Source organism: Trachinotus anak, unplaced genomic scaffold (assembly GCF_046630095.1).
Source record: "Trachinotus anak isolate AG129_WGS33_773 ecotype Australia unplaced genomic scaffold, CSIRO_AGI_Tana_v1 ptg000021l, whole genome shotgun sequence".
Classification (NCBI taxonomy): Eukaryota; Metazoa; Chordata; class Actinopteri; order Carangiformes; family Carangidae; genus Trachinotus; species Trachinotus anak.
In genome coordinates this window covers 28,026,808-28,054,625 of record NW_027273872.1, presented here as the reverse complement: position 1 = coordinate 28,054,625, position 27,818 = coordinate 28,026,808, and the positions used below count along the sequence as shown (strand labels likewise).

The following is a 27,818-nucleotide window of genomic DNA, read 5'->3' as shown; positions in this document are numbered from 1 at the left end:
TTATTATGTTAGAGTGTCACCTCTGAGCCGGGACTAAAACTGTGTCTCAAACATAGCCAGATACTGAGAACTGAAAAACACACAAAAGAGAAACCGGAGAGGGAGCTGAGACCTGCAAGCAGGCGAGGTGGCTTTGAAAACAGATATGATTACTGCTGTGTCATGATTACTTGCACCAAGGAGCCAACACCTCAGTGACGCTAAGCTGGTTTTAAAGGAGAGGTAGAACTCTAGATAAAAAGCTTGACAGAAACAGAGAGGGAGGGAGGGACTACAGGAAACCAAACAGGATGAGACAACAATACTGACGAGAGTAAAGGAGGTAGAGGAACAAGAGGAAAAAAAAGTTTGGTGAAGTCAGAGAGGTAAGGAGCAGGCACTAGGGGCTGTACAGTGAGAGAGCACAGAGCAGAGCATGAATGACAATAAGAGAGAGAGAGAGAGTACAAGAAGGTCTTTCCTCCGTGGAATTTAGTTTTACTCCAAGTTTTGTAACTTTGCCTGCATATATCACACAGAGTGGGTGAGGGCTAGACCACTACAGTCCATCACAACAAACAGAAACTGAGTGTGTGTGCTGTGTTTTAAAAGATGTCCAAAAGGTTCACATCCACTCAGAGTGATGGAAGTGTTGCAGCAAATGGGACTCAATCAGATCCCACAGGGAAACTGCAGGATGAGGATGACAGGAAGGTGGGACTGGGGAAGAAGGTGACCCTGCTCCGAGGGATCTCCATCATCATCGGAACCATCATCGGAGCTGGGCTCTTCATCTCTCCAAAGGGCATCCTGAAAAACTCGGGCAGTGTCGGAATGTCTTTGATGGTGTGGATCGCCTGCGGTGTCCTGTCACTCTTTGGTAAGTTAGTTCATAAGTGTTTCAGGGATGGATAAGTTGTCCTTTTTACTTTGACAGGAAAAAAGCATAAAGTGTCTGTACACAACTACTTGTTACCAAATAAGGATAAGGATGAAAATAATACAAAGAAATGTAGCAACTTCCTAATAAAAGGTCTTGGTTTAGGTGTTCAATTTATGTGTTTCACAGTGATAAAGATTTTATACATAACAAGTTGTAGTTGTACTTTTACCCTTTTTTACTGGATTTACTTTATATTTTAAACAACAGTGTTTTGGCCTGATGATACAATTTCTGCTGCATCTTGTGTAACAAGTGATGTGAGAATATCGGCTTTAGTCTCACTGATGTTGGTTAGTTTAGCTACAAACCAAAAATGTAAAACATACTGAGTAGCAGACATGATTAAACTTGTATGGTATTTTTTACAGTATAAGATCAACATGTGACCTGCTTCACTGCTATTATACAGAAATGTAAAGGGAAGTGCCAAGGGAAATGTGATAATTGTGATGTAATTGTGTGTAACCTCCACCCTGGGGCCTACACTCTAACGCCTCATGGTCACAGACATGATGCCATGTTAGAATGCTAGAATGATGCCACATTAGAAATGTTACAAACATGCAATCCATTGATTAGGACAAATATTTTCACAATGTGCTCAATTGTTGCTGAGAATAAGGGGAGTTTATATATATATATATATATATATATGTCTATAGATGTCTATACACTTGTATACTGTGTACACTTTGCACACTATTTTGGTCTAGTGTCTTATGAAACACAGGTTGCTGAAGGTGTGTAACTCCATGACCTGGATCAGTTTATTTGTGTGCCAAGATCTCCTGCTCTTATCTTACAGTAACACAATGGCTACAGTGTGAAGGAATGGAAAACAAATAATAGTAGTAATAACAGTGATAATGTACATGTGCCATGTGCTTGCTGCTCCTGCTTCCTAAAAAGAGATCCAGAAAGTATTACATTTTTAAAATGATAATGTTTTGACCCCCGTCGCCTTCAGAGAGTGAATCAAAGTGTCCTGAATCAGGACACCGAACCCCTCACTGCTCCTGGTGCTGCACCATAAATGTATAATTGGGTGAATGAGACATGCATTGTATAAACACTGTAAAATGGTCGATAGACTAGAACAGCACTACATAAATGCATTCACCATCTACCATTAGAACCCTGGCATGTCCGCAGTGTAGTTCCACCTTTAACTTCACATCAGCTACCATGAAGAAAAGCAGTGTTTGAAGCTTTCCTGAGAATAGCTCATCCAGAAAAGTTCTCAGTCGACACTGCACTTCCGCAGATCCTCAGCAATACACCCACCAAGTCAATTTGAAGATGATCGGATGAGTAATTATAATAATAATAATAATACTAATAACAATAATAATAACAATGATGATAATGATGATAATGATACTACTACTACTACTACTACTACTACTAATAATAATAATTATTATTATTATGCCCAGATTACATTTTAATTACATTTTATCTTAACTTAGTTGTCATGTAATGTATCTGAACTAATGTCATCAAATTATTTGCTGACGTATTTCATTTGTTCACATCCAAAACACCAGCTCTTGCAGTACAGTATTTGCTGACGATAGTATTATTACAGTTGGGTAAGTTTAGGGAAAGATTGTGGTCTGGTTTAATACAGGAAGGTGTCTTGAGACACAATGTGCTTATTAATATTTAACCAAAACGACCTTTAATCAAATCACAAGCAGGGGTCAGGATGTGAAACACACACACACACACACTGCAGACCTTCCTCTTCTTCCCCCAAAACTCCAGTACAGTTCATAAATGTGGCACTAAAAAAGCGATTACTTCTGACACCACTGAAAAATTGGGGAAAGATAATGGTAATATGAAAGTGTAATTTCTAGGAGTCAGGGTAGAAATCAATGTATTGCAGCATATGTTGTTGCAGTATACTTAAATCCTCCAGTTCGCACTGTAATGAAAGGCCCAAGCACGTTATCCTTGAGCACGCTTCCTTAACCCCTTTCCTGCTTCCCTTAATTCCTATTCCCTAACCTTGTAATTAAATTCCATTCACCTAAATCTTTCTGTCTTGAGTTATGGGTTAAGACACTGAAAGGCTGCCCCAGTAATATATTTTGGTGATCATGGGGCCCAGGGAGGGAGCGTTCATTTCTCCAGATGAGGCTGAGACGGTTTAACAGCCCTGGGACTATTCTGTGCCTCCCTTCTTGTTTCAGAGCCAAAGCTAATCTGTCACCTCTTTCACTGCAGGAGCCCTGTCCTACGCTGAGCTGGGGACTTGTATTAAGAAGTCAGGTGGACATTACACATACATAATGGAGGCCTTTGGACGTGAGATGGCTTTCATAAGGCTGTGGGCTGATCTTATTGCTATAAGGTAGGCTAATATCTGCCTCCTTAACTAAGTGTGTTGAACTTGCACTAATAAATGTATTTATATTAACAATGGGTCAAATGGTGTTTCTTATAGTGATGAACCCATAAAGAATTATCATCATGTCGTAGGCCTCTTCAGCTCTAAGGATCATTTTAGCACCTTTGAGCTCCTGGTTTTGGTTTTTATGGCTGAACTGTCACTGTTTTGGTTGAGTCTCATCAGCCTTGTTTCCAGCAGCAGTTGTTTTCAGTGAAAAAACCCTGATAAACCCTCTGTCCACAACCCGCTGAGCAGCAAACAGCAGACAGACACAGTCAGAGAGCAGCTGGTGAACACAGCGGAGCGTTCCGATATTTCTCTCTGGAGCTGGTGGAGACCAAACACAGAGCTAAGAGGAGAGTGAATATGTACCCTCAAACACCTCTTTACTCCTACCGTTGTTCTTGTCTGCTGGGTGTGTAAATAGATTTAGTTACATTATAACAACTTCATAAAGTGATAACATGTCAGTGTTGTGTCCACTGCTTGTTGCACTGCACCAAGGTGGCCAAAAATGTAACTGAAAACTTTAAAGTTTAAAGTTGAAGCTGTTTGGCCCGAACACTGTTAACTCTTTTTGAAGGACTCAGTTAGACTATTGGAGTGATTACATTTCAGACCAAATTTCATTCATTTCAGTAGAATCCCTGCAAACAGCGGATTTGTCCGCTGAGGGTGAATCAGTCCACATGGATATTTCTGGCGGAGTTAAACTTGGTTGAAGTTCAAACCCTTCAAAGTAAGCTGTGTGGCACCAGCCACTAACCATGTTCTGTTGAGGTGACTACACCTCAAAAGACATATGGCATAGCACAGAGACTTACTGTCTTAACTCACCCTGTCCAAAGCAGTCACAACACTGAGTCTCCTCTGACAGGATGAGACAATTGATTTTGCTGTGCCACTTTCTTGTCTGAATGTCACTTAATCTGTTTGATAAACAACTAAATTCAACACAAAGTATTGAACCTGTAGCTTGACAGCTTGCTCTGAAAAGTTTATATCATTTCACAGAGGCGGTGCCAGGGGGTGGCTGGGGGTGGCTTGGGCCACCGTTAAAATCTCATTGGCCACCCCAAGTTAGTTGCTGGGCTTGTCACTATTGACTGTCCATAAGTAGAATTGTTGTCTAAACCAATACTAACACATTGCAGTGCTTTAATGTTGGTCAAATTATTTGTATTTTATTTAATGCATGTGTCCTGACACCTGTATCCATCCCTCTGATTGCTGTGGTTGTGGAGCACCTGATGTAATACTGGCCACTGGGGAGGAACCACTGTACCAGTGACTTGTTATCACAGTAAACGATTATCCTATCAGGAGGGAGATAACTTAAAATGAATTTATTTCTATGTTTTTGATGGTGCAGGAAAGGAGAGCAAAGGCATTGGTAAGTAAACTGATGTTTGGTCTGTGTGGTGTTTAATACTGAAAGTTATAGGACGCAAAGACCCAATACATTACGCAGGTTAAATCCTGGGGCAGCTGACGCTAGCAGTTAATTTAAAAGGAGGCATGTAAGCAGCAGCAAACCAGACTGGCTAGTTGAGAGAACTATGTTCCAATGGAAGAATTAAGTTTTCCTTCATGAATCGACAGTGAACACACCGTGCCCTGCCAGCATATTAGCAAAGTGAAAGTTCTGTGTAATTTTCAAAAAGTCAATATCACCAGGTCCATTACATGTACTGTATATCATAGAAAAACCTTGGCAAAGATACCACTCACATAGAGCATTGTCCTGCCTGTTACTGACCTTTGCTAACATATCTGTTTGAGAGGATGTATATGCATAAATTATCATACAACCAAATGTAATATCTAAGTCAAGAAAAGGCATATAAGTTTCAGCTTTAGGAGGTCAATGATTTTGTGACTTGACTAAGTAACTGAACAATAAGCATTGTTATTTCTTCAGGGCCAGACAGTAGACACACAGGCAAAGAACAAGCAGCAAAAATGGGAGGATGGGATAGGAGGAATAAGAGAAAGTTGTCACTGTCCTCTGAGTTTTCTGCAAATCAAGGTCTGTGTATCAGTAGCATGTGGAAATCTTGTGAGCTGGAGAAAAAGACAATCAGCAGGAGTTCTGATTTCTTAGAAGCATTTTTTGTAGGCTTAGAGAAAATGATGAGCAGCACACATTCAGCGTGTGAATCACAGTAGAACCGCACCATGTTGTGAAGATGTCTTGTCTGACAGAGGGGATATATTCCCAGGTCTCACAGGGCTGCAACATTTTACTGCATCTTACTCCAGATAAAACATTCATGATGCTACTGAACACCAAAATCTGCAGTGTCACATGCTCTTACCTAATTAATAGGGTTGCACATCTCTCTGTGATAAACGATTCGATATGCATCTAGATACACAGGTTACGATTCGATTCAAAAACGATATCCTTTTATTACAGACCGATTCGATACGAATCGATTCCATACAGTGTAAGAATGATACGATTCGATTCTATGGTTAATATTTGTTGTAGATATTTTATATAATAAAGAAGCCAAGTCTATGAAAGTGACAGTACAATAGTTTCTTTTTAAATATGTAAAAGACTGGCACTGGCAAAAAAAACAAAACAAAACAGAACAACAAAATCACATGTCAATGTATTTATTTTTAGACATGGACCAAAAAAAAAGTCTGGCTGAATCGTTGGATGGGAACTCCAGAGGTAAAAGTAGCACAGAATAGTAACAACAAACTTTGTTCGAGCTTCCCTTCCTTCTTATAAAACCCAAAAACAGTCCACACCTTGGATTTTTGTTTCCCCGATGCGTTGAAAATCTTTCTCGGTGCATTATCACCTTCGGTCAGGCTGACGCTTTCGTTCTCCACCTCCTCCATTTTCCGTGTCATCCCTTGTTTATCACTCATGCTAATACCAGCTAGGCAGCTACGGCGTTTCACAGGCAGCCTCAGCTCTCACGTTGTTTTAGAGACCTGGCGTGTGTGTAATGCCGCCAACCGATTCAAAGTCTTGCGATACCCGATCCATGACTCTATAACCGATTCATCTAGGAATTCATTGATAATTCGTATTGATCGAGGAGGCTGCTACCGATGCAGCCGTATCTCTCACTTGTTGAACCGAATATCCGGTTGCAATGGTTTATCGTTCACAACCCTACTAATTAACATTGCATGTGTCTTGTCTTTTTCCCTACTTAGTTCAAACTCGACAACAACTAGATTTGAATATCATTTTCTAAGTTAATACTTTCCATTTATCCCCTTATCTACAAGACCCTGGGTTCCTCAGCTATGGAGGTGAGTAGTGGCCCCATTTAGACATGAACAGTCATTAAAGAAGCTAAACAGTCTAACAATGTGAAGGTAGCTATGACCTGGACTCTTGCAGTGTGAGTGAGGTTTAGGAAAACAAGAGGAACACTGGAGTGGGAAGAATCTCCTTCACAGTGGACAGTGAGTTGTGGCAATTTAGCTCACCAAGATATAGACCAGCAGGAGTCAGCATGTTTCATCCCAAGTTGCAGTGTCAGTGACACAGAGAAGGCTTCACACTCTTCACATCCCACACCAACCTAACCATAGGGAACCTAACCTCCAATCTTACAATGAAATTAAAAAGGAAAGCCGCAACAATCATTAATGATGATCTAATCTGTGACTCAAATATGAGACCCAATTGTAGTTCACAATAAGGAATTCAGTATCAGTGCTGACTTAATACATGGTGTGTTATAAATAACACCCTATATCACACATAGTTTTGAGACTGTTGTCACTGAAGATGTTCTCTTCTATGCACAACCACATTTAGTGAAAAACCAGAGACTATGCCCTACCAATGTAAATTATTTGTTATTGCTATTTCATATCACATGTCAAGTTTTTTACACAAAATAAACAGTTTGGCCATGAATAATTCATTATATACAGTTCATCATTACTGAGAATATAGAGCTTTAATTTTGCTGTTTTACTTTTTAGATGTTATTTACATGTGCCGCTCTTCTCTGACTCTTCTCTGCCCCACCTCTCCAGCTAAAATGTTCTAGACCTGTCCCCTGTTCAAAAAGAGCAGAAGCTATAGTTTGAATTCACAGCAGCTACAGTAAATTCCAATGGACAGCTGAAGACACAGAGAAGAACCCTGTGAAAGTGTCCATACAAACTTCTCAGACAAAGAGACTGTCCTGTAAGAAACAAGCCCACAGGTCATCTGTCAGCAGGTCACTATGACCCATAGTTAGGTTTTGTTGCAAGGCAAAATCTAGTGGTTGTAGTAATGATGACAAGATCAAAGGGAAAAGTGCAGTGACGTAGTTTATAGAGCGACAAAGTCCACATCAGGAGGAGGTTGGGGTGGCTGATCAACAAAACAGAGGAATATGACACAGGACAGCGGTGTTCGATTCCCATGTGAAAGTAACAGTTTATGTTGTTTCTATTATCCATGACCATTGGTTGTTATTATTGTAACCATGAGAACAAAGATCATCTAATGATGAGGAAGTACTTATTTTAACCCAAAGCACCATCTGTTTCTAAACCTAACCAAGCCATTGTTCTGTGTCTCCACTTAAATCCAATGTAACTGCTGTGACTCCATATGGACGAGAGCTGCCATCCTCCATGAAGGAGTGAGCTACTCTTACCGCCTACAGGTGGTAAGAGTTTGGTGTTCAAAAAATGCTTTGTTATAAACAGAAAAATCAGGCCAATCCAAGCAATTTACACATAATACAATTAATGATGAAAGACATGTTGCTTCCTGATCTGTCACTGACATCACACTGGGCAAATAAAGGCACTCTCTGGCTGTGACCTTGTGGGATACTGAGTTTAGTTTAGAGCAGTGAGGGGAGAAAATGCTCCGTGTGTTGCTGTGTGTGTACACAGCCAAAGCGAAGCAGTATAAACAGTCTAGGGGCTATCCTGAGCTACCCAATTTTATGCTGGCCTCGGGCTAGAGGGACTGAATGGAAACCATGGGAAATGAACAGAGACAGAGACAGAGATTGAAAACAAGAACAAAAGAGACAAAGAGAAATTTCTTTGGCTGCAGAAGCTCAGTGACTGCTGTGGGAAATGAGGAGAGAGCTACTGATGAGCTATAAGATGAGCCTGTGGGAGCAGTCAACCTTATTTGATTCTCATTGAAGCGCTGGGCTTCAGAAGGAATCATACACAGTCCACCACATGAGGATGTTATTATGAGAAAGCTTTGTCCAGGAACCTGCCCATAACATATTAAACACACACACACACACACACACACGCACACACACACACACACACACACACACACACACACACACACACACACACACACACACACACAATGTTTGTGATTTATCACTAAAAGAGCACGTTCATGGTTTTGGTGAACAGTGAACTGAACATCTACATTTGCAACTAATGAAAGTGTTGTTAACTCAAGCGGTCCAAATCACACCCTGACAGAGCTGAGAATTACTCATTGATGAGTAATTCTCTAGACTACAAGAGAAACATTTGAGATGATTCAAGCCTTAGAGGTAACTTATATCCAGTGGCCTACATGGGCTTGGGCCCCAGGCCTCCACCAACAAGGGGCCTCACAAAATGTTTTTTTTGTCTTGTGAGGCCCCTGGTTGGTTGCTCCAGGGCACCTAAACTGGACTTTAGCAAATGTGGTGCGGAGCATGAGAAACAAATTTACAACTGAGTATGTCTCTGTGTGAAAAGACTCTAACAGCACGAGCAGACAAGACACAGCAGCCAGTTCATCAGAGCATCAGAGGAAAGTGACAAATATCCACAATCTGTTATATTTTAGTATTTTATACTTAGAGGAGGCAGCGGCTCTTCTGGGGGCGACGTCTCTCCCTCTCCTCTCAGGGCTCTGAAACATCCTCATTATACAATAACAGTTTTTATGTTAGTTTGTCTTTACAAAATCATGAATATAATTGTACCTCAATACTCAAATCTGGTGATATAATTTTACATTTCTGGTGAAGATTACACAGGACCGCCAACACCTCAAGCCTCAAGTGACGTTAGATAGTTGTTGTGAGGTAATTTAATTAATCCAGAGTGTTTGTACTTTGTTAGACTACATCATCAAACCAGGTTTAATATAGTTTCATTTAGTTTTATACAATTTGTCTTGTTTGAGCTGTGCTACCATTTAAGGCTACATAATGTTTTCATAATGATTATTTCAAATATGAAACAGCCATTCTTCTAAGAATCACTTCCTGTCCTGATCCACCAGTTATAAACAGATTCTTGATTTTCACACCACCTCAGTCTAACTAATCTAGACTAGTCTCAACTTAATCCAAGAGTTTAGTTGGTGTCAAAAATGTGTTTAAATTACAATGTTTTTTTTCTGGGGGAGGACCCCATGACCCCCCACCATATAACCAGGTGCCATGTGTATTGGAAGGTAGATGTTAACTATGCACATAACTTTACTCATGACTCATTCTGAAGTCTACAGAGGTGGCTGCTGAGGCCTTGTCCCTTTCACACAGATTTCTCATTACAACATTTTAATGATATTATGAACCACAGAAGCTGAAATTCCCAAATTCTTTGCAATTTCTGCATTGAGGAACATTATTCTTAAATTCTTGCACAATTTGCCCACAAAGACTTTCACAGAGTGGTGAACCTTTTTTGAACTTTTTTGAAAAGTGTTGCTGCATCAAATTCAAACTGAGCTAATATTTTTCGTAAAATAATGCAATTACTCAGTTTCATCATTTGATATGTTGTCTTTGTTCTATTTTCAATTAAATATAGGTTTATATGATTTGCACATCACATTCTGTTTTTATTTACATTTTACGCGTGTCCCAGTGGTCAAAGTACTGAGTGTAAAAATAAAACTATTAATTCATACATCTAATGTGGCATGTTATATGTTTGTACAAAACTATCTATCTTTTGTGTGTGTTTGTGTGTTTGTGTGTTTGTGTGGTTGTGTGTGTGTGTGTGTGTGTGTATGTGTGTGTGTGTGTTCATGTGTCCTGCAGGCCTGCAGGGATGGCAGTCATCTCTCTGGCCTTTGGTCAGTACATCCTGGAGCCACTGTTCATGCCCTGTCACGTCCCCCCTGTGGCTGTCAAACTGGCCACCGCCATCGGCATCAGTACGTACATGAACTGCTGTTAAAGGAACACATCAGCTGTCAGGATGGTTATATCCTCTTTGGCCTGTTGCATCCTGCTCTGTGAATGACAGGAGATGTAAGCGCACACGCTAACAGGAATGAAACTTTTAGAGGCAGAGGAGGAAGAAGAGGATAATGTCAGCTGTCCACATGACAATAGGACCCAGGATGATCTTTTTATATATAAAAAGACCACCACACCAATAAACTTCGCAGCAGCTGTGCAAAGAAAAATAATTCAATTCAATTCAGTTTTACTTGTATAGCGCCAAATCATAATATACATTATCTCGAGGCACTTTACAGGGTGAGGTCAAGACCTTACTTTGTTACAGAGAAAAACCCAACAGTTCCCACAAAGAGCAAGCGCTTGGCGACAGGGGGGAGGAAAAACTCCCTTTTAACAGGAAGAAACCTCCAACAGAACCGGGCTCAGGGTGGGGGGGGTCTGCCTCGACCGGTTGGGTTTAGGAGGAGATAAAAAAGAGGGGGTGGGGGGAGGAGAGGGGAGAGGAGAGAGAGAGAGAGAGACCAGGAACAGCTGTGTAGGTAATGGTGTTATCAATAATAATGACAGGTAACAGTGGTTAATAGTAAAGATGAGTAGTGGTGGATCTGGATCCTGCTGCTCCAGAGGCAGAGATAGAGAGCGAAGTGTCCTATTGGGAAAATAGGGAACTATAAGCTCTTTAAGGTGGATGGTGGCTGACCATTAATGGCTTTGTAGGTGAGGAGGAGGATTTTAAATTCTATCCTGGATTTTACAGGGAGCCAATGCAGAGAGGCTAACACAGGAGAGATGTGATCTCGTTTCCTAGTTCCTGTCAGTACTCGTGCTGCTGCATTCTGGATCAATTGGAGGCTTTTTACTGAATTTTTGGGACATCCTGACAATAAAGAGTTACAGTAGTCCAGTCTTGAGGTGACAAATGCATGAACTAGTTTTTCAGCATCCTTTAGACACAGAATGGGTCTGATTTTTGCAATATTGCGCAGGTGGAAGAAGGCTGTCCTAGAGACTTGCTTTATATGTGAAGTAAAGGACAAGTCCTGGTCAAAAATGACACCAAGGTTTCTGACTGTAGCACTGGAGGCCAAGGTGATGTCATCCAGAGTCAGTATATTATCACATAGTGTATCTCTGAGGTGTTTTGGGCCAATTACAATAACTTCAGTTTTTCAAAGAAAAATAATACAGCCAAGAGTGAGTTGGATCACTTGTTTTGCCCCTTTTTCTGCCTCCAAGCCAAAATCATACACCCTCTAGCATAATTAAGCCTTATGTATGTGCAATTTTTTATCTTTTCATGTGCTGAGGATACAGTCAGTAGCTTTATGTCCAGAAAGGTAGTTCTGTGCACATTGTGTTGATTGACAAAATTGATTATATCCTGCTTACATCATAGTCAGGTAAGCAGACAAAAAACATTCAACAACATTTACAAAACTAACTTAAAAAACTACAGAAATCACAGACTAAAAATATTTGAATATGTAAGTACTCTATCAGTATCTCAGGATGTGACTCTATTTCTGTCTTTAGCTTCTGTCATGTACCTGAACAGTATGAGCGTGACATGGACAGCCAGGATTCAAATCTTCCTCACCGTCAGTAAGTTGATTGCCATCGCCTTCATCATAGCACCTGGACTGTACCAGCTCTTTAAAGGTAAGCCATCATCATCATCATCATAATCATCACCACCCCTAAAAGCCACTATTAATACTACACTGGAGTCAAGGGGACATTTAGTGTTTCATTGCTGTTCAGGAACATTCACACCGTGCAGCTGCAACAACTATCTCACATAACAACATGTTAGATAAATATGACCCTGAAACCTTGCAGGCCGTGATACACAGCTGCTCACAGCAAGCAACAGTGCAAGCATTTCACAATGTCCTCACAGCAAGTGCTCCGAGGGATGTGAATCAGTGTAGCATACAGATCCACTGTCTTTCCATCAGCTATTGATCTAATTTTAAAATCTGGCTATTTGTGTATAAAGCATTATTCTACATGCAATATTCCACTTCAGCTGTAAAATATTAACCCGCTAAGTGGAATTGTTATTATATATCACATATAATGCCACTATAGTTCCATCTCATAATCATCATTCATAGTTTGTGAATAGCACATTAGATAAAGGTAATAACACTACTGGCCCCAAGGATTACAGCTAGTCCTCACCTGGCCATCTAATGTAGAAAGGGGCAAAAGTGCAAAATGGTTTCTTTCAATTTTCTATATAAAAGTTAACGAAAGCCCCAGGAGAGAGCAGCTTGTGTCAAGGAACCATTTTTTTCTGTCCTTTCTAGAATAACTTTAGCAACAATCTAGCCACTTGTAGCAATCACAACCAGAACAATTCCAAAAGTAGTGAACTTTTGTGAATAGCATTGTGTTTTATTCCTTTACTTGCATAGCAGTCCACAATCATTTAAAAGACATATACAATAAATACATATGTACAAGGCCAGATTGACTTGCCAGGGGACTTGGTACTACTATTTTGACCCTTTGATGCACCCTTACTTGTTGTTAAGCTGCCACAAACACTTCCTACAAAGATTTTACATGGCGGAGCAAGATACTTCATCGTTGGTGAAGATCGAATGAGTTAGAAAATAAAAATATAACTTACCCAGAGCGTCTAAATAATGACATGTCAAACATGCTAACGTTAGCTTCTAGTTCAGACAGACTGACAGTTATGGGTCAGAAAAAACACCTCTGAAATGCAAAATAATAGAATTATATTCATGGGATAAAACATGTGATTAATTGTGATTAACTATTGAGATCAGGGATTAATCACGATTAAGAAAAAATTAATTGTTTGACAGCCCTAGTATTTATTACGTAAAATAACATAATAATAACAATAACCACAGCAAAAATAACAGCCATAATAATAATAATGACAATAATAATCATCATCATAATAACACATTTAAAAAGTGATATGGGCCGCAAAAATGTTCATTGACTTGGCAAAATGTACAAATAATCACAAACAGAGGACCATGAGGAGCAACAGCTACTTCTTGCCCTGAGGGCCCACTGTTTGATTAATCTGGCCCTGGTAATATCAATGTTCACCTCTGCAGTCTTCACACAGTGATCATTACACACAATTCATCGTTTTCAATAATGCGGTACAACATTATTGTCCCATAAGATTGTTTTATTTGGTTCAATAATCAGGTTTTGTTCATGAATGTGATCTCCTACATAAAGCAGAAAAAATATTACATGAGCGTGATTTAATCTGTCTGAAATACTAATGTTGTACAGAATAACTGAAAAAGTTTTTTGTTGTTGTTATTATTATTATTAATTATTATAATTATTATAATAATAATAATAATTATTATCAACATTATTATTCCTGGTCTTGTGTAACAACACAGATCATTCCAATGCTACAACAATCCTTCATTTAGGAACAATTATGGTGCTTCAAACCGTGTGTATGTATGTGTGTGTGTGTGTGTGTGTGTCTCTGCAGGGGAGACCAGTAACTTTCAGAATGCCTTTGAGCTGAGTAATTGGAAGCTGTCTGGTATGCCACTGGCATTCTACTCTGGGATGTATGCATACGCTGGGTGGTGGGTATGATCCTCACACACACACACACGTACTGTACTTCTATGCCCTAAGATCCAGTCATTAACTATTGGTGGTGGTGTCAGTGTATTACATATCATCTTGTCAGTCTTTAATTGTTGGAGATTATACAATAGCTGTTTCTTTTTCCAGGTTCTATCTGAACTTTGTGACAGAGGAGGTAGATAACCCTGAGAGGTAAGATTAATCCATGTACTGGTTGTACTAGTGATGTGTTGGTATTAATCAGGGGTGGAAAGAGTACTGGAAGACTGTACTCAAGTAAAAGTATTGTAATTTAAAATAAATGTTACTCAAGTAGAAGTAAAACTACCTGTGTAAAGTTGTACTCAAATAAAAGTAAATCAGCAAAAATGTTACATTTTAGTGCCACCTCCCTCTAATACTCTCCGTGGTGATGGACTGTTTAAGCACTGACCTAGACTCCAATGTTGAGATGTGATGGGAGGTTTGTTAGACACATCATCAGGGTTGTCAGGTGGGCTCCGGTTTGTTGACTAGACCCACAATGTCAACATTAGGTTCAGCAGGGGGTTCTGGTGTCCCAGAATGTGTGGCAGTCTTGGCAGTTCACTTCCGTCCCTCTGACAGGGTCATGTCAAGTCTCACCCTGGTGCACTTGGACTCTTCTGCGAGGCTAGAGAGAGACACATATAAGAGCTGATTATCCTTTCCAACTTCTGAACTCTTGTGAGGATGATGTTGCAGATGTTCAGCGGCCACATAGGGTAGGGTAGTAGTCCGAACTGTATGTACCTGATTTTCTGTTTGGTGGGCAGCATAGATCAGTCGATATTCTCCAGACCTTTGATGGTCTTATCATGCGCATCATACCATCATCCAAGACTTTTGATTGGCTTCTCTGCCACTGGTGGAATTGGCTCTTTGAGATGCTTTTTGAAATGAATGGCTTGATTTTCGTTCTTGCCCTTGTGATGTTCTCTTGACGCTTTCCTAGTAGGTGTCTGGTGCAAGGTGCTGTTGTTCTTATGGTGGTCACGTCATCCATGTGGATGGTAGCCAGACTCCAGGTTTCAGCTGATCCCTGGGAGGCATCCAGACAACCCAGGGATTTTGTGGTTTCCACAAGGTTTTTTTTCTCTCCAGATAGCTGGTCATCATCTGCCCTACAACACTAAAGACAATCTTGCCCTCCACATAGAGTTTTCCATTTTCCAAATTTGAAGGGGTTCTTAAAGAAGCACATTCTTGCTTGCTCTCTCTTTCTTGGGTTTACAAGCATCTTATCCATCCATGAGTCTTCTTTCACCTCACTGTCACAGACAGTGACAAAGAGAGAGATCTAAGAAAATCTTTAGGCTATCAGGTGTATACACAGGTGTACCCACACCGTAAGCAACCAATAAATTCCACTGAAGACCCTTTTCCACTGGACAAAAAAGCCACTAAGACCCGCTAACATTGGGCTTTTCTCGTCAGTGTAAAAGGGTTCAATGAGGATTCACAGCTGGGTCAAACGACTCTGCAGTGGACGCGGGTATTTATTGGCTCCAACCTGCACTGATGTAAACACAAAACCCAGGTGAACCCACTAATTTTCGCCTCTTTTCCTGCTGTAACATCTTTTGGAGCACACAGACACAGGCCTGTCACCTGTGCAGCATGATGCTGTTACACCAGAAACTCCACAGCCACTCTGAACTTGGGGATAAGAGAGTGAGCTGCAGCTCCGAAAGTTTTAAAAACACACAATCACCTGGAAACATCTTATACAGAGGCTCTGACACTTTAACAGTCTTTTCCCAGTTTGCAGGGTGGCTAGCAGCTCACTCTTCCTCCACTGTTTCTGCTCTAAGGGCATGTGATGACATCACCCCTTGGAGTTGTGTGTCCTCAGTGTGAACAGAAAGGCAAACTCAACTGACAGGGGAAAAGGGGTTTTTCCGGCTTCACCGACGTTTTAAAAACCCACTTATACCTGCTGATTTTGGTGGAAAACAGTATTAGACACTTGCAGCCTGTGCATACAACCAATAATTATAAATTGGCAGTTTATTAGGTATGTCTTGCTAAAACTACTGCAATTTAATACAGTAACAGTGAAAATAACTGTCTTGCAATGAATCTTTCCTTATAATGATCAGTTTTGATAAAATTATTTCAGAGAGTTGATTCAACTGTAAGATAAGTTTGGAGGCTGTAATGTGTGGTGCTGCTGAGCTGTATTGCATTGGACACAGAAAGAGAGAAATAGAAACAGGTGTCATTTAGTCTACCTTCATTGCTATTAATGGGGTCTTTAGACTTTATGTAGCAATATTAAGATACACATGTCAAATAGCTGCCACTAGAATTAACAGCAGAATAAAGCAGAAAAGTGGAGATGTTTAAATAAAATCCACAGTAGCTGAAGCCAGTGAACACAGACTAAGTGTTTTATTGCAAGGCAACATAGTAGTAGTTGTTACAACAATAAGTCATTTGATCCTAGTGAGACTTGTGCACAGTCCTCCACAGTCTGCTCTACATCCAACTTCTCTGCTCTTTCATTTAGAGACTAAACATAGATCTATAAGAAAGTAAATATTGAATGTACATTTATCAAGTGGGCTCAAACACCACGCCAGGTGAATGATAATCTTGCTCTTTGTCTACTGGATGTGTAAAATGGCAACTGTAGCCTATTACATGAGCCATATCAACTTTATTAGGCCTGAACGCACAGAAAATGTTACCATTTTGTCCTCCCCAAAAGTAGAAAGAACTGACAATGGTAATACGTATAAAAGATTTTCTTATTATCAGCAAATTCATGTGGCGAGCCAAATAAACTATTAGTGTGTCCTGTACATACTGTGTGTGTATCCAAAGCCTGATATATGTTATCCTTCTTTGCCATAGAGCTCCATTGTTGTTCAAAAACTAGAACAAATTAAAAACACATCAGTGAGCCACACTGTTGGGCTTGGCCTTCATTTCCACTGTTTACTTTGAATCAATCCCACATACACTGCCCTGCTTCTGAGAATACTCTGTGGATTAATCTGCCGCTGAAAATAGTCCCCAAAAAATGCACCCCTGCAGTCCTCCTGTTTGAGTTATAGTTTTAGCATTAAAAAACATGTTAATTGTGTGTTTGCTAGGAACCAATAGGCATTGTGTGTCAGCCACAGACAGAGTACAGACTTTTGATTTGTGTCTTTTTATGGGATTTGTTAACAGAAAGAAAATGGATTGATAGATACTGATGGATACTTTATCTCAGTTATTTGAATTTCTTGCTTAAGCAACAATTACAGCAGTCTGCTGAATGTGGTTAATGCAACCTCAACACTCCCTACATGTTCAACAAGTTTTTCCTTTGATAAATTCAGTATAATGTTCATTTACCTGTAACATCCATCAGTACGACGATGGTCATGTGCAGTTCACCACTCTGCTGCTCTGAGTTTCTCTTCTCAAACTCATATACTGTTTTCATTAACTATTTCCAGTTGCTTCCATTTTGCTCTTAGACATTTGGATTGAATTCTAATGAAATTCAGTACTGCACCTCCTACAATTATATTTGACATTAAAAGTTTTGATGCAGCTCAATGGGTTTAATTCCTCCCTTTCCTCAAAGGTTTTTATTATGACAAAATCTGTAGGATGTGTTGACTTTCAACAACAATCCAGACACAGCAAATGGAAGTGAATGGAAATAATTGGTTGTAAAAAGAGAAAGTCAAAGCAGCAGAGTGCTGAGCATGATACTGATGGAATTAGGGCACTGGATGTAGACATCTCACTGACTTTAACATGTAAGGTGTAATAGGACACAACATTTCCAACCATTACTTATCTGTGTCGGCCCTTAGTATTTGAGTTACAGCTTTAATTTGACAATGAAGGGTATACCCTCTTGAAATTCAGTGTATTCATAGTAAGTGTATGAATAGTTACCAGCAACAGAGCGGCCTCCTACTGTGTTATTACAATACAGAGAGGACAGAGAAAGAAAAAAAAGGCAGAGGTCATATGAGGTGAAATGAAGATGAGTGAATAAATGAATAACAGTGTGCCACTTGTGTTATTAACACTCCCGTCCTTAGGACTGTGCCATTAGCTATCTGCATCTCCATGGGGATTGTGACTTCCTGCTATGTGTTGACCAACGTGGCATATTACACGGTGCTGTCACCAGAGGAGCTCTTGGCATCAGATGCTGTTGCTGTGGTGAGTAATAACATTTTTTTTAAACACAGATGGAAAAAAAAATATATAATGCCAAATAAAACATTATTCAGTGGCTGAATACTATTTCCTCAAAGTAGTGCATTGGTAAATTATTGGTATAGAAAATCTAAGCAAAATCTGAGGGTTCCCCACTCAGGAACCCTTAACCCTAGGGTCAAACAGCATTTTAAATGTTATATTTAATCTCTTTCAATTAACAATTTTTCTCTTCTAATTCTAATTTACCCTCATTTTCTGTGAAGTTTGCTTCAGAAATGAAAGGGCTACCGTTCTAAAACCATAAAAATTTTGATATACAATCAGATTTTTTGCCTAGCCAGGAAAAGGTAAGCTGGCTCACTCGTTGCTTTGGAATTCCTAACTGGGACAGAAGGCCTGAAGCCCCCATAGTCAATAGTCAGTAGTCAATCTTCAAAAAATACAACATTCTGTTCTCCAAATATGTACTTTTATCTTGAATTAATATGGCTTTGTAATAGTCATAGTCATAATAGTATGTTTTTTTTTGTTTTACTGCCTTATTCTCAAAATATTATGACTATGTCTGTCTTTCCAAACAATTGTCCCGATACTGAACTCCAGATAACTCCAGAACTTACCTGAGATCCATTATAGTTTGAAATTTTCTTCAGTATCAAAGTAAACCAGTGATAGGGTCCATAGTGTTGGGCTTTGAAAACCCCTTGCCCATAGCTTCTGTTGGCCAAAAGTCCGACTATCACAGCTTGGATATTAAATAAGTATTTTTTTCCAGGGAAAAAAACAACTATGGACAAAAAAACAACAAAAATCCAAAAGGCTCATTGTGCATTTAGTGTCTCCTTTGCAAAATTACCTTATAGACCAAGCTAATCTTTAGTGGAACATTAGCTAAGATCATTGTAATACAACAACAAATAAAACTATAATAACAATAATAATAATAAATATTAAATGAATATTTAAAAAAACAACTATGGACAAAAAAACAACAAAAATCCAAAAGGCTCATTGTGCATTTAGTGTCTCCTTTGCTTTCGAGTCATTCATTTTTACATTTCAAAACTAACCACCAACTGGCTGTCAGCAGATTATTGATGGTGAGTTCTTCACGCTTCAAGTTGGCCTTGGCTCTCCTGCAGTGGAGAGGTGTGTGCTACTGTAACCCTTTTAGTTGAGGTCTCACTGCTGTGCTGTTAGTGATGTTTTCTCCTAATGTGAGTGCCATGGTTGCTTTCCTGCACTTAAACTGTCATTATTAGCCAAGTGTCTCTGAAAGCTCAGCTTCCCAGCAGCTGTTAATGTGATTGTTCCAGCCCAGACCTGTTGACGCTAATCACATCACAGATATCTCCTAATAACAGCCGCCGTTGCTTAAGACTAAGGACTACTATCAGTGCTACTGTAAGCCTATAGCTAGGGAAGATTCATTCACTAAGAGATCTCTGATCTTTTCTAATGCAGTTAGTTTTATTGCCCTATGCAAGATGAGTGATTGGAGTGCCTTAAGAAAGGTGTTAGGAGCATTTATCTGTTCTTTGAAGGCTGCGCTGGGATAAAGGAATTACACTCTGTTCTTCCTTTCTCACAGACAGTGTGCTTTAATTCTCAAACCTAATTACAGAGTTTAAATCATGTCTAGAACTTGTCTCGAGGAGGCTGGCCTATACATTAAAGGTATATTGAAATTCAAAACTGATGACTGTGATGAAAAATTAATTTCATTTTGTTGCTTTGGCCAGTTGGTTTATAAAGGTTAGTCACTGTAAGACTGGAAGCATGTACCAGTACTTTGTTTTAAATTTTGTTTATGGAGTCAACCCTTTAGTCTACATTTAGTGGTCATACTGTGTATGAAAATGACAAGTTATTGTCATGATTTGTTAGAAAATGTACATGTTGCTTCATAGTTACTGAGTTTTAGAGTTGTAGAAAGGATTCACATGATCCTGCCTGGCTTCCCACCAACACTGTACCATGTATTTGTTAGGTACCAGCTGGGGGCAAATCCCAAAAGCCAGCTAAATATATTTTCAGTTATTTTGTAAGGTATGAAGGAAATACTAAATTCTAAAAAAACAAACAAACAAACAAAAAAATTAACCTTTTATTGTGTTGGTTATCAATATCAGCCTTTGCTTTGTGTATTAATGGTAATGAAAACTGACAAACAAAATTACCTTATAGACCAAGCTAATCTTTAGTGGAACATTAGCTAAGATCATTGTAATACAACAACAAATAAAACTATAATAACAATAATAATAATAAATATTAAATGAATATTTAAAAAAACAACTTTTGGGATGGAACTGAAAGCAGGTTCAGCTCAATTTTTCTTTTTGTTTGACAAAGAGAGATCGCTTGTCGATTCACCATCTGTCTCTTGACTCTCTTTCCTTTTAATAGGCTACTTCCTGTTGCTGACCAGCTATCCTTTTTTTTTTTTTTTTTAATTATTTTTTGGGCTTTTTATGCCTTTATTATAGGACAGTGGAGACTGACAGGAAAGGGGGTAGAGAGAGGGGAATGCAGGAAAGAGTTGGACCAATTGGGAGTCGAACCAGTGACTGCCTGCTAAGAGCGTCTTGCGCTCAACATGGTACGCGCCCTAACCACTCGACTACCAGGCCACCCCCCAGCTATCCATTTTGACTGATATACGTTTACCATGCAATCACACCAAAACTGCAAAATATGCAGTGTGATCTGGCAGCAAAGTGGTCCGGCTGTCAACAACATAAAAGTTCCTATTATTGTCTTATTACAGTGATAGGCTTTAATGAGAGAAATTAAAAAAAGGAGTTTAAAACATTTTAATAAAAAAAAAAAAAATCATTTCATTTGAAACATAAAAAAATCATTGTTTATATATTTTTAATTAATTAATTTTTATAATTACATAATTTTACCAAAACTTTTACTGTTTTGCAAATGATTTGTCGGTCCACTTACAATACCTTCATGGCACAATCAGTGGGCCCCAACACATACTGTAGGTTGGCAACCACTGATCCAGATCATTTACACATGTTCAACATCCTTAAACAATTTCATATGCAGACCATTGTAGTAGATACATTTGAAAAATTACCTCACAGACAAGAACAACCTGCTTTAATTTCATGATATAGACCCCTTTCAGTGTATAAATCCCCGCTCATAACTGCAGACACTGTGATCTCTGTGTTTTTTTGTGTTGCGTTATTTTTGGTGAAATGCATTTTTTTCAGATGTGATCCTGTTCCACTAGGTGGACTTACATATGTCCACCTATGTCATGTGAATATTTATCATCATTGTGGTTGCCTAGAAATGAACTCAAGTGACAACATCATTTCAGTGTCCATTTGTGCAAAATCACAATCATGCATCACAAATTCCTATTCTTTTTCCTCACAGTGTTTGCTTGTTGATACAAGCATGGACTGTGACTAATCAGCACTGAATGGCTTCATGAATAATAAGCAGCTTTTACTCCCACTTCTGACCCATTTATGACAATTATTGTCAGCAGCACTGTCAAGTGCTCTAATTCTAACTACAGCTAATAAAATCAGACAAACCACAATTCAGTAAACTGATAGCTGGAGAGTCTGATACATCCACACTCATGAGAACACCACTGCCCTTATCTGTCTAACATTCTGGGAAATACTACTTGCTTTCCTTTCAAGACTGAAATGAAAAGATAAAGTAGTTTTCAGTGCCACGTGTGTGTGCTGAAGCCAGGATGTGGTTAGCCCACCTGCACACTGGAACCAGGTTCACAATTACACTTACTAATGCTTATAAAGATCACAAATTAACTTATTGTACTTTGCTTGTTTCTTAAATGTAAAAATTAAAATTTGTGGGCTTAGTGGGAATTCCATGATCAACATTTCTTGACAAACTAGCTTCTTTTTTTCTTAGTAATAGCCTGGGATACATCTTTCACTTATTGATGGAGGTCTGCAGGTGTCAGATTGTCTCAGCTGACAAGGTGAAAGATCTTAATAATGATGTACATTGTCCATTGAAATTTCTGAAGAATTGTTTTTTACAGATACTGTTGACATATTATGGTCATGTTACATGTTTGAATCCAACATCATACTCTTGCTCACTTTGCTCTCTCTCCCTCTGTTTGTACCTGGAGCACAGACATTTGCAGAGAAGTTGATGGGGAACTTCTCAATAGCTGTTCCAGTGTTTGTGGCTTTGTCCTGCTTTGGCTCCATGAATGGCTGCCTCTTTGCACTGTCAAGGTACAGATGCTGGCCTTCATCTCACATCTATGTACATTAAAATAACCTTGACAAAATACTGTACTTGCTGTAATAATGTTAGGTATTTATTTCAGATAAACATGCAAACCCCTGGAAAATAACACTTCCAGTGGATATTTCATTTTAAAAGCCAAGATATGGTTTATGTTATTTAAAACATCTGTGCAGGAAGTGTTGAGTTTTATTGACAGTAACTTATGATCTAAAAACAGCAAACTGAAAGAAAAAGCAGAAGCTTCTTAATTAAAATATGTTAATATGTAGAGTATATCTGATGGGCCTATAAAGTATATCTGTTTCACATATCTGCAGTTGAGGTGAAAAAAACTATTCAACCAATTTAAAAAAGTAGATAGGGCACTAGTTCACTGCCTCTGTTTGGAGTTTGTACTCGCATAGTGTGCAGGTTTCAAATGGTAAATGGACTACACCACTCAAAGCACTTTACACTACAAGCCACATTCACCTGTTCACACACACTCATTCATACAGCACATTTCACAATAAATTCTTATCTTGTCTTATCTGGTTATCGCACCTGAGACATTCTTAATGGAAATAGAAATCAGACATCCTGACACTCATTTATTATAATGTCAACACAGAGAGAATGTGATCCAGATTACTTATTTATTTATCTGATAGGAACAATGGATGGTTAAAAATTTCACATCTGTAGTCCCTATGCAGGTGAGATAAAACAACAAGCATTACATCTTAAGTGACATTACAGATACAAATATAAAATACATCATTAAAAAGATACATACATTAAAATGAACATGTTTTAGTCATGCAGTTATTCAGTTCAATATTAACTGTAAAATTTCTGTATGCGTGCTTGTGTGTGTGTGTGTTCACCAGAATGTTCTATGTGGCATCACGTGAAGGACAGCTCCCTGAGGTTTTGTCAATGATCCACGTCCGCAGAAACACTCCACTGCCTGCTGTTCTCATACTGGTCAGTTCACTGCAGTAACAGTAATAATGACAATCAATAACTGTTCATTATCCAATACTGACAAAACCATTTATCCCTAATACCCTCAATTCAAATAAACTATAACGCTGAAACAAGTAGTATTGACCATAGTGCATGTTTAAAATTGTTTTCTCCTCAGGCCAAGTCATTTCACTGATAATGTAGCGTGTAGCAATAATATTGTTTCTATGGTTACCTGCTGTCCTGATAATGGATTTTAATGGACATCTCCCAGCCAGTCACAAACTATGTTCTCTGGCCATACCAGGCCAATAATTTAAATAATAATAATAAATTTAGATAAACCACAGCAACTGCCATACTGGCTACAAAGATTTTAACATTTGTGTTTGTGTGTGTGTGTATGTGTGTGTATGTGTGTGTGCAGTATCCTATGACCATGCTCCAGCTGTTTGTAGGAGACATCTACGGCCTGCTGAACTTCATGAGCTTCCTGCGGTGGCTGTTCATTGGTATGGTGGTGTTGGGTTTAATCTACATGCGGTACACAAAGCCTGACCTCCCGCGTCCATTTAAGGTCAGTGTTTCCACAACTGTACACACCTACAGCTTATTCACCATCATTGTATTCCACAGTACTGTTGTTCTTATTGCTATATTTCATGTTTTTTGGAAAACAGGTTTAGAAGATAGATGTGAATGAGTTACTCCATAAGAAAGTCAAACATCAATTTCTGTGTACAAGCTTCATCAAATATTCAGGCCCCTTCACTTTTTCACTTCATTGTGTTGTTGATCTCATTGTAAATTACAAATTTATGAAAAATTGAAAATCTCTCATTAACAAAAGTATTCAGACCCTTAATTCAGTACTAAGTCTCTTCAAGCTCTGCACACCTGGATTTGGGAGGTTTATCTAATTACTTCCTGCCAGATTCTCTCAAGCGCCATCAGATTGGATGGGAAGTGTAGTGACTGTGAACTGCCATCTTCAGGTGTTCAGATGTTGTATGGGGCTTGAGTCTGGACTTGCTGTGGCACTTCAGTGATATTCTAGACACATCCCAGTGTAGAGTTAAGTCCAAAAATGACAATTATCTTCATTTAAAATGAAATCTACAACACAATAATATGTGGAAAAGGTGAATGGGTCTGAATACTTTCTGAAACCACTGTACATACAGTGTATGAATAGTAACAGACATCACTCCTGATGTGTCCACAGGTCCCGCTCTTCATCCCAGTGATATTCTGCCTCACGTGTTTCTTCATGGTCTTTCTCTCTCTGTACTCGGACCCAGTTAACACTGGGATTGGCTTTGCTATTTCCCTCACTGGCATCCCAGCATACTACATCTTCATCTACTTCCACCACAAACCAAAGTGGTTTCAGTGGGCTTTAGGTAACGAATTCTTTTGCACACATGAAAGTGGAACAGACTGATTAGCAGTGAAGCTGTTTGAAGTTGTTTGATTAACTGATGAGTGCACTAGGCATGTGAAGCTGTTACATGGGCTCTGAGATGTTGTGATGGGTATTTTTAACCATTTGCTCATGATTTAATGATACATCAAACATGATAAAAAAAATAATTGTTGCAGTGCCATGATGAATCATGCTTGGGATACAAAGTTATGTGGAAGTGTCAGCACCATGTGACCTTTCTTGCACAAAATTGTGAACTGCATACAAACAGCATATGAGAAAATAATGCTGGAATTGTTTTAGGGTCAATTGCTAAACTGGCAGAGCATGTTTATAATATATGTACTATAGTACGCATCATAGCCTTCATTAGGCCTCTGCTCCTGGGGATTCAACCCCGGTGTTTTGCAAAAACTGCCAGATCTCAAAGATTTATTTATTTATGTTATACAAAAATAAGACAAAATGAAAAATAGCCCAGAATCTTTTCATTACTCATTAAGATCATGATTTAAAGTCTCTGACAATACCATTACATTGTTGATCAAAAATGCAAGTAGGCTACAATTAGGGTCCTCTGTCATTCAAGCAGCAAATCTACTTCACACTACTTGGTGTGCACACATTTTGTGTGAGTGTGAGAGCAAGAGGGAGGGCGAGAGAGCGAGAGAGAGAGAGTTGTTGGTATCTGGTGGTATCTAATGAGCTAAGGTTAAGGGTATAAGAAGATATTTCTAAAACAAAACTTCAAGCCATAATTCATTCCCCCTGAAGCACCTGCATTTAGAGATCTAGATTTATTCTACTTCACTTTCAGTAGTTAAGTAGTAATGTCAAGCTAGCAACAGGTCATTACAGCAGCAATGTAGGCTGCTAATCACTTATTATTATTACTGTTAATATTATAATACGAATGTCATAAAAAGTCATTCACATCATCACAGGAAAAGAATATGTCTACTCAGCCAGTGTCACTTTTAATAATTTAGAAGACACTACAGATATTACATTTGTGTGTCATGCAAAGATGTGTGTGTGTGTGTAGTGTGCTACTGAGAAGATGATCTAAGAGGTTAGTTGTTATGTTCCTGGTTCATTGTGTAGGCCTATTATTGACTAGTGGACATTTGAGGACACTCCACAGACTGGCTTGTGCATGGGCTCACAATGAGCAATGTCACATTTTTCCCTTTTTTGACTGTTAATTATGGTGTGGCACCATAATAATAACGCTTAAATTATAAGAGATAACAACAAGTGGTTTACATTGCCTAGTCTTGCTTGAACTTTAAAAGTGGAACCATGTTTGTAGTCATCACAGCCTGGGAGTTGTTGTAATTTCTTTTAAGCAATTATTATTTTGTTCCTTTTGCCATAATGCACCTAGTGGCAAAAGTGTATAAAGCACACAGTGATGCACACAATCTTATGTTATCTTATTGTTCACATGAAATTATGTAGAAATTATGTCATTATATGTTTTTCTCTCTCTGTCCTCAGATTCCATCAACAGAACCTTACAGATCATCCTGGAGGTCGTCCCCACTGAGCAGTAACAGCACAGAGACACGACATGCACTCTTTGGTCTCTTCGAATCATGAATACAAACTGAGCTCAGTACGAGTAAAACTAGTGTTATTCTCTCCAAAAGACTAATTTGGTACAAGGCTTGAAAGTTAATTATGCCACTGCTGAATGCAGTTCTATATAATGCATAACACAATAAAGTGTCACCAGGACCACATTATACCATGATGACACGCAGACACACAGAGGCTGACAAGGTGGAAAGAAGCAGCAGCCTTGCTGCTGCAGCTGGTAATCGTGTTCTACTGTAAATGATGTCACTGTTTTTGTGAACATTGAGATTATTTATGTAGGGACCATCTGATCAGTTTCCTCTATATAGCCAACAGCCCGCTAACTGTGTGTCCATATACAGGAATTCATTGCACATGATACTGCCACTGTCTGGACTAATGTGGTTTTATTATATAGTCTCATACTGACTCTTAGAAAGGTTTGTCTCATGTTGTCACTGTTTCCTTGAACCCTCACACTCAGTTGTGTTATTTATGTACTTTAGTAAATTTTTTGTGGGTCACATGACAAACACTGTGAAATGAGCATCATGTCTCTTGTGATACTAGAAGTGTGTCACAGTGTGTAGGTAGGCCGAGTACATCTGATCATTTTTAGAATCTGCGCAGTGTGAACTGAAGAACAGAAGAAGAAGAGCCTTTCTTCAGCAGCGGTCAACATCTACCAGCATTTACACAGTGGTGCTAATTAAATTAATTATCTTGCACAGCTCTAGGATCAGCTGATCATGTTATGGTAGCCATGTTGACTGGTCAGAATGTGGTATTTGTGTTTTATTATGTGTTTATAACCATATGATGTCTCAGAAGTTGTCTGAGTGGCAAATTAAAATGTTTTTCTTCATCCGATTCATTCAGTTCATTCATCCATCTCTGGAGAAACGATGTAAAAATCAGCTGGTTTAGTTATTGTACATAAAGATTGTAAATAATCTCACTATGAATGGAGGAATCTCAGTCTTTCTGTCTGTCCTTCAATTTTCTCAACAACTGCTCATCTGATTGACTTCAAACTTGATGGGTGTGCACCGGAGGACCTCAGGAAGTGCAGTGTGGACTCTGACGTTTTTAGGATGAGCCATTAGTGAGAAAGCAGCAAACGTTGCTTTTAAACACGTCACTTCACACAAAGAAAGAATCAACACAGATGAACACCATAAAGAATGATGTCATGAACATGAATGTTAGCTATTACTCCCATCAGGCTACTGACAGGCACATCTGGATACTCTTCCCCACATAAACATAAACCTACAGTTGCATCAGCCATTAAGCTAGTTGAGGTATTTATAAACTAGTTGC

The 27,818-nt window shown here is 38.9% G+C and overlaps 1 protein-coding gene across 3 annotated transcripts; it reads left to right on the top strand.

The window, feature by feature from the left end:
• The first annotated feature begins 232 nt into the window (after nt 1-232).
• slc7a11 (solute carrier family 7 member 11) lies at nt 233-27,360 on the top strand. 3 transcript variants are annotated; one of them, XM_071457826.1, is made up of 14 exons: nt 233-365; nt 592-859; nt 3,155-3,281; nt 4,693-4,713; nt 10,325-10,440; nt 12,005-12,130; nt 13,977-14,076; nt 14,228-14,272; nt 18,151-18,274; nt 22,421-22,524; nt 23,410-23,506; nt 23,916-24,065; nt 24,714-24,891; nt 26,415-26,609. In XM_071457826.1, the coding sequence occupies exons 2-14, from the start codon at nt 592-594 to the stop codon at nt 26,468-26,470; spliced, it is 1,512 nt and encodes a 503-aa protein (XP_071313927.1). In that variant the 5' UTR covers nt 233-365; the 3' UTR covers nt 26,471-26,609. The 3 variants fall into 3 exon arrangements, with proteins under 3 accessions (XP_071313927.1, XP_071313928.1, XP_071313926.1); XM_071457825.1 differs by lacking the exon at nt 233-365 and having other exon boundaries at nt 453-859; XM_071457827.1 differs by lacking the exon at nt 4,693-4,713 and having other exon boundaries at nt 360-859; nt 26,415-27,360.
• Nucleotides 27,361-27,818: the final 458 nt, after the last annotated feature.